The 7,897-nt window shown below is 39.3% G+C and overlaps 1 protein-coding gene across 3 annotated transcripts; it reads left to right on the top strand.

Annotated features, from left to right (window-relative positions):
- Positions 1–236: 236 nt before the first annotated feature.
- Chro (chromodomain-containing protein chromator) lies at positions 237–7,868 on the top strand. Of its 3 annotated transcripts, none has more exons than XM_078187669.1 (10): positions 237–358; positions 1,494–1,591; positions 1,937–2,079; positions 2,172–2,409; positions 2,498–2,658; positions 2,738–2,874; positions 2,950–3,159; positions 3,250–3,332; positions 3,433–5,754; positions 5,933–7,868. In XM_078187669.1, the coding sequence occupies exons 2-10, from the start codon at positions 1,537–1,539 to the stop codon at positions 6,028–6,030; spliced, it is 3,447 nt and encodes a 1,148-aa protein (XP_078043795.1). In that variant the 5' UTR covers positions 237–358; positions 1,494–1,536; the 3' UTR covers positions 6,031–7,868. The 3 variants fall into 3 exon arrangements, with proteins under 3 accessions (XP_078043795.1, XP_078043794.1, XP_078043793.1); XM_078187668.1 differs by lacking the exon at positions 237–358 and adding an exon at positions 407–648; XM_078187667.1 differs by lacking the exon at positions 237–358 and adding an exon at positions 407–682.
- The last annotated feature ends 29 nt before the right edge of the window (positions 7,869–7,897 follow it).

Raw genomic sequence — 7,897 nt, 5'->3', positions numbered from 1 at the left:
CAGTGCCGGAACATGAGAGAACCCGATGAATTAAAGCGGCAGATTTGAAATCAATAATGACACGTTCGCGATTACGCGGCTTTTTGAATCGAACTTTTCAATATATTTCCAGACGAATCGTATCAAGTGTAATAATCCGGCTGAAAAAAAGAACTCTCTAGAAAAAGTGTCGCCAGAGAAAAGGAGGGAAGGTGAATTGTAGAGTAATATTTTCCCGCCAAAAGGTAAGCTGTTGCCGCGGCGAGCAGGCGCCAGGGCGCCACCGTCGTCAGACGCGATCACTGTTTTCATCCCATCTCGTGCGGCGACGGCAATTTTCGAGAACAAGAAAGTCTGATTTTTCCACGGTATACCAGGCGTAAGTGAATATCATTGGTTTTATTGTTGGTTCCATTGAAATCAGTATCGAACAGGTGTGTTCGAAAAATATTCATGGGTGGACAGGAAGTGAATAGTCGGGGAGAGTTTTTGTGACGAGAGCCATCTTGACGAGCATCGGCTTGCTCATGATAGACGGAGGACGAGTCTGCGGCGGCGACCACGGCGACGGCGGCAATGGCATCGTTTCTAAATGTTTCTTTCGATTCTAAACGGCCGTGCTGTCTGCAGTTAGAATAGTCACGTTATATCGGTAACGGTCTTTCACGGGTGAGCCGGCTACTATTTCAAGATCGAATTATTTGTGAGTTTTATTCGTTGGTAACTTACGCCACTGGCCGCGTTTACAATGACTCCATGCTGTGCTCGGATGTCTTACCATTTATGCGGGAATTTGTTTAGTTTAAATAAAAAGTAGCCACGCGTAAGGTTCGTCATAGCTTGTAGGATCGCAAACGCTTTGTAAAATTACCATTGGTAACGGTGTGTGTGAGTGCAGTGAACCTCCGTATCGCCGTAACAACGTCAGTGGTGTCTTATTAAAAAATGTTCGCAGTTCGATTTCCACCGGCATGTTGCGTGCAAATTTTTCCGAGACCCGCGAAACTTTGAATTCCGAATTATTTAATTTTGATTTCGTTCGCTTCTGTTACGGCATAACAATATTAACTGGTCATTGTACTGCTTGTTGGTATAAACAAATTTTTTTTATTTAAGCCATTCATAAAACTTCGTAGAAAACTATACTAATAGGATTCACTGATGCACTACTTAACTTATTCATATTGATTCATAGATGTTTTGTATTTCATAGGCAAAGTAAAATACTAGAATTTATTATTTTGAATTATTTCTCGTTGCTTGATTTTTCTGTATCACCCATGAATTACATCCGTTACATTGTTCCTGCAATGAAAATCTGAAATTTCTCTGTTTTAAGAATCTGTAATATGCTACAATCGATACAAAATTAAACAGTGAATTTTAATCTTATACTATTGTATGTGTTTAATTATTGAATAATTAAGCCGTGGTAATACAATGTTAACTTGATTCGTTATGTAATATATGCAAGCTTTCTTTACGTCAAATTAAAAAGTACATTTAATTTTTAGAACGAACATTGTGGATAGAGATTCAAATATCGTACTGAACAAAATGGAGGGAGGCGATGGCCCTTCAGCCATTAGTAGTAATCCTACTGCTATTAAAGGTAATATTAACTACTTTCTTATGCTATAATAAATCATTTTTGTATTTTTACAAATATTTTTATGTATCCTGTATCCATTGTAAAAGTCACAGAATTGTTGCAGTAATAACAGATTTCTCTCTCAATAAACAAGTAATTATGAAAATATATATTGGTAAATTTTGAAACTTGTATAAATACATCCTTTTGTACAGTTTCATGTGGAATTTAAAAATTAACAAATCGGTAGATCATTGGTACATAAAAATGAGGAACCTGACGTGCCGATCTTTTTCAATAAATACGATTATAGGAAGGAAATTATGTGAGTTGTATTAATTATTTTGGATATAATTTTGTTATCAGCTGCGCAAGAAGAGATGGGGAGATTAGATGTTCTTGTATGTGGACAGTGTCATTCAGTTTTTCACTTTATTGAGGAGTTTCAAAAGCATCGTACAAAAGATGGCGCTTGTACTCAAGTATCTCACTTTCGTGAAAATAGTAATGTTAGTACTATTTATTATGTATAAATCATAATAATGTTAAGAAGCAATACAAATGCAACAAAGCCATTTACTTATATCATGAACTCTTATAGAATGAACAGAAAGCACAAGTTTGGGCTTTCCTATTGTGGAAAGATTCACAAATTCAACAGGAAGGTTCGGATAGAGATTCTACGAACTCATGGAAACTCTATCAAAAATGGTGCAAAATGGATACGCACATTAGGGATTCGTGGATTGCAGCTGGAAAGACCATTCAAACTTTCACAAAAATTAGTAATGCAAAAATGCAAGATGTACCAAGACAAAATCAAACAGTCAATGCAGAAGGTAGATTTATAGACTAGAATTTAAAACTAAGAAAACAACAAATTTTTTACAAAGAAAAAATGGTGAAACTTAGTTTGTGCTATTGCAGGGAAACCTGTGGTTGTTCGTAAAGTTATTAGAAATGGACAACCAGAAGATGCTGATAAGAAGGATATTAAAGGCCCAGAAGCAAAGAATCAAAAAGAATTCTTGGATGCTGAAGGAGAAAAGAAGGAAAAGCCAAAGTTGAAACCTTCTATAAAACCTAAAGTTAGCTTATTACATTTAATTATTTAGCTAATCCTCATTTTTTACGTCCATTACAAAAGCAATTTATTCGTTTACATAGGGCAAACCTACTACTAAGGCTGGTGAAGAAGATATCACAACCGATGAAGAATATACAGTAGAAAAAATCTTAGCTAAACGATTCAACCCCAAAAAGAGGTGTTCGGAATATTTACTAAAATGGGAAGGATATGGACAGTAAGTTTTTTGAAAAAGCTACTATTCGAATATATAATGGCAACAATATTCATTAAACAAATGTAATATGTGTAGTGAACACAATACATGGGAACCTGCTGAGCATGTAGCAACATGTAAACATTTACTAGAAGAATTTGAAAGAAATCTTGCAAAACAGAAAGAGTTAAAGGCAGCACAGCAGCAAGCTAACGCGAAAGCAGCTGCGCGAGCTGCTCATCCTGTTCAGAAAACGGTAATAAAAACGGATGCTAAACCTGGACCAAGCACTGCAGCTCAAGTAGGGTAAGGCAACGATCTTATACCTGTTACTCATCGAAAAATACCACAAATTTCGGAATAATTAAATAATAATTGAGTACATTGTATATTTAGAAGACCAATGCGTTCGAGTAAATCAAAAGCTATGGATCAAGTGAAGCAATGGTGTGGTTCTATGAAGGATGAAGATAATGATTGTACGTATCTCCCCACAATAAGTAGATTACATAAGATTACGTATTTTTCATTAAATGCATATTGAATAGAATGAATAACTAAAATTTGTTGATCTTTTAGTGTTGGGTAAGAGAAGAATGGACTATTCCGATAGCGATTCTGAAGACGGAGGGAGCAGTGCAGCGAAACGAGCGAAAGGTGATACGGGTAGTGACGACGATTGGACTGGAGAATCTGACGATGACAGATTGTTGGCCCGTAGTGACGTTATCCAACGCGCGTTTAACCGTGCTAACGCTCAGTCGAACGGATCAAATCGAGCAAGTAGTTCATCGACAGATCTTGCGACTTCGCTGGGATTGCAGTCCCCCGAGGGAGCAAAATCAACCCAACCACCCGTTCTGGTAGCTAATGCTAAAGGCGTTGTCAAAGTAGACCCCAAGCAGATGCCAAACTTAACATCTGGTGTGTACGTGATGTCACGGAAAGATGGTATCATTAAGTTAGACTCGTCTCCTAGTGGAAAGTTGGCTGTGAAAGGTTCGCCAACTACACAAGGTGTTTTGATGGTTCAAAATCGAGATAATACTAACGTGGTAAGAAAGCAAGTAATATCGGCCTCCCCATCGAATTCTGTCACACCAGTCAAAGTGGTGTCCAAAATGGATGGAAGTCAAGTAGTAACTCAAATGAAAGTAGTTACCAAGACAGTTGCAACTAAACCAGGAGGTACACAGAAAACCGAGCCCATAAAGATCCAGCCGAAACCAGATCCGACACAGTTACCACAGATACATGTTGTGACTCCTATCGCTTTGCAACCAAGAATAAGTACAGGGGTACGACCTGGACCTGTTACAGGCCAACGTACTGCAGATGGTCGGCCATTGTTACCGAGACCTCCACTGCGCGCGACGACGCCGACTAGTGTACTCGGAATCGGATCCACGATTCGTACGCCTGTCAGAGCGCCAGCCCCAAGACAAATTCAATCGCAGCAAACACGTCAGGTGCTACAAAAACGAACGACAACCGTGACCACACAAAGTAATTCGGTGAGTCCTGGAAACGTTACGCAGATTAGACCGAAGTTCACGGTGCTTAGTTCACAGCCGAAGCAAGTGGTAAAGACTGGAACTAGTCCAGTGCAACAAGTGAAACAATCACCGAAAACACCAATCGGTAAGCCACAGTCATTATTATCTCCGCAACAAAAGTTATTAATGGCTAAGAGAAAAGCTCAAGAAGCAGCGGGTATTAAATCAGGTGGTCGAGGCCTCTTAGCAGGTGCTCGTGTTAGCGTTGGGCGAGGCAGAGGAAAGTTAGCCGAGTCACCGTCAGCCACAACACCGGGAAACAAACCGAAAGAGAGTAAATTGGCCGATGGGGATGGTCTTCACATGGAGTTCCACGAAGTCGGCTCCGAAGAAAGTAGCAGCGAGGGTGAACCAGAGCTACCACCACCGGAGACAGATACCATAACCACTACAGAACCGGATAGTCCGCCTCGACCGTTTACACTGTGTCCATTAACGGGCCGTATCATTGGGCCAGATGGTGAACCCGTTGAACAGCAAGCCGAACCAGAACCCGAACCTGTGCCTACGACACCGTTGTCCACTGTCAAAACACCCACCACCACTACAACGGATAGCATCGGTGTCCCTGCTACAACCACGACCACAGAGTTGGTTCTACCTTCCCTTGAATCCCTCACAGACGGCAGTGGTATAATGAGAGTCGAAATGAGTCCCGGTGGAACAACAGGTACTATCGTACAGACAAGCGAACCTGCACAAATCAATTTGTCGAACGTGTCCGTACCTGCTCCGGATCTTCCCTGCTTGGATGATACTGCTCCCGCTGTGGCAGTACCAACCACGACCACGTCGACACCATTGGCCGAAACAACACCCGCTCCCGAGGCTTCTATGGCGGCTGCACTCTCAACAGCCACAGTCACTTCTACCAGCACAATTGCCATCACATCCGCTGATGTGACCAAACCTGAAGAGAAATTACCAGAGGAGAGGAAAGTAACCCCAGAGGACGCATCGAATTTAGTAACGATAACAGGCGAGGATGGTGTCGTTTATCAAGTCACTGGACAAGCTGACGACGGCCAAACGTTATTGGTCACGCGCGAAGCTGACGGCGAACAACAATGTGTGTACGTTACCACGGAACAGCAAGGAGACGGTGGCTCAGTGCTAACATTGGACCACGCAGTCGCCGAAGCTGTCGCTCAATTAATACCTGACCAGGTGAACCTGGCATCTCAATTCTACGTGAAGGAAAGTGCCTCGGAACCCGCTGAAAATCCAATGGTGATGTCTATTATGGATAATTCGAATACAACTGACGTGACTGAGGGACAGGAAGATGGCGATGGTCATGGACAAGTTGTAGCTCAAGTTGTACAAGCAGAAGAACCAACACCAGGTAATGTATAATGAAATTATGTAGCAACAGAGCATCGGAATTTCTTTGAAGCATTTCCAAGTATAAAAGAAACCGTATAAGAAATATTGTGCAGTATAGAGTCTTTCGTGCATGAAATGCAATTTCTTTTTTTAACGAAAATTTTGTGCTAATACATTTTCTGTGTTGAATATCTCAGGGGGTACCAGAAGAGTAGTTTTACTCTTACCAGATGGCAACTTGATGATGACAGAAGTGACGGAGGAACAGTATGCAGCATTAGGACTGGGCAAGTGAAGAGAACTCACGAAAGTAACCGACACACACGGATTGTAATAAGCGATCGTGCATCGAACTATAACAATCTACATGGAAGTTGTACGCTTAAGGGTGACCGTGGGTTGTATATATGTAAGAACGTTCACTTCGTACAATTGCAATGGATAAAATCATATATTGACATTTTCCAGCTGAAAAAGAATAAACGCAAAATGTGAATTATAAAACATAGCTGGTGCATTGTGTAAAAAAGATACCAGGAGAAATCAACAAAATGCAGAAATCTAGAATTAGATTACGATGAATGGAACGATTGTTTTAGAAATTCATGTCTCAGTGTAAAATGAACTCGCTGGAATTTTACTTTTTATCGTTTAATTTATAAAAAAAAAAAACATATACGAGGGGGACCGCAGGTTTTTGCCTAAGATTGAAGCGGATGGAATAATATCACATTACAAACTGACACCATTACATACACAAGTTTGAAGTAAGCATTGTATTTGTAGGATAGTGAAGTATAATCTGGGGTTTTATATTTTCTAAACAATAATAGGCTTTTAATAAAGACCTTTATTCCCTGCATACAACGTCCAAGCTTATCGTCATCGCAACATAGAGAACTCGCCAGACAAGCTATGTTAGTTACCGACATCAATTGGCGTTTGAAAAAAAGCTATCAGATGTAAATATAATAATGTAATTGAATAATTAAAACGAAAAAAAATTAAAAGAAAAGTTTCACGGGAAGCTTGAACCTAGTTTGACTCTGTGTTGAATATTCTCAATGGACGATCGATTCTAAATTAAAATTCTTGTAACAGGCCAAAAGATGGTGCCAGCAGATGGATTTTAAAAATTCATACTATAAATCATCTTTCTCGCGAGCGCGAAAAATCTTATTTTGCGTTTCATGGACTGTGTATGCTTACATATAGATTAAATAAGTGCACTCTTATCAAAGATCACATCATTTCTGAATCTATGCAGGCTTTAAGAAAAGAAAAGAAAGAAGAGAGACGAAAATACAGTGTTGTTTAATGGAACATGACGCGCGTCTCGTTATTGAGCCCATTCCTTTTCAGCTTAAAGATACACCGATTTAAAGTGAAAGCAAATATAATAAGTAAGACTAATGCTTCTGCGCCGTATGCTTCTATCAATCATGCGAAAATAGTATTAATTTCATTACTTTTTTTTCGTACGTTAGTCGAATCTGTAAATGATGGAAAAAAACATTATGAGAACACGTAGATGAAAGAGAACAAGATTCAAGCGTCCAATTTGGATCCGGTGTCCTGAGAGAACAAATGATCTTTCTCGCGTATTTGTATCGTTAGACTGTACAAAGCATAATCTGTAATCTTGTATACGTGAAAAAAATCATACATATGATGTCTATATGCGTGTTAAAAAAGGAATTATACATAGAAGAGATTGAATGATAAGAAACGAAAACATAATAATGCAACAGGCAACAGTTAAAAATTAAGAGTTCTTTGTATTTACGAATTGCGGATTATGGTAAATGTAATAAGTGTACCTTATGTGATCGCGACGTTGAACAAGGGCAGCATGTTTTGTCAGCGTACATAGGGTTAAACTAGATTCAAGCGATTAAGTATAGAGAGCCGTGTGAGAACTCGCAATAAATGGAAAAAGGTGAAAAAATTGCACGTGACGAAAATCCATTATACATAACATGTCTCTCAGTGTAAGAGGAAACTATTTTGCACGGTGTACGGCCAGGAATATAAAATCCTAGTATTTTACTAACGTAACCCTTTTGTACATAGAACTTCATTCTCTAAACCTTTATATAAAAAAAATTGTTTCCAAATAAATCATAATCTTAAAACTAATGCAAGCGATTCCTTTTTTTAAA

Source organism: Augochlora pura, chromosome 7 (genome assembly GCF_028453695.1).
Source record: "Augochlora pura isolate Apur16 chromosome 7, APUR_v2.2.1, whole genome shotgun sequence".
Classification (NCBI taxonomy): domain Eukaryota; kingdom Metazoa; phylum Arthropoda; class Insecta; order Hymenoptera; family Halictidae; genus Augochlora; species Augochlora pura.
This window is presented reverse-complemented; position numbering and strand designations above follow the sequence as displayed.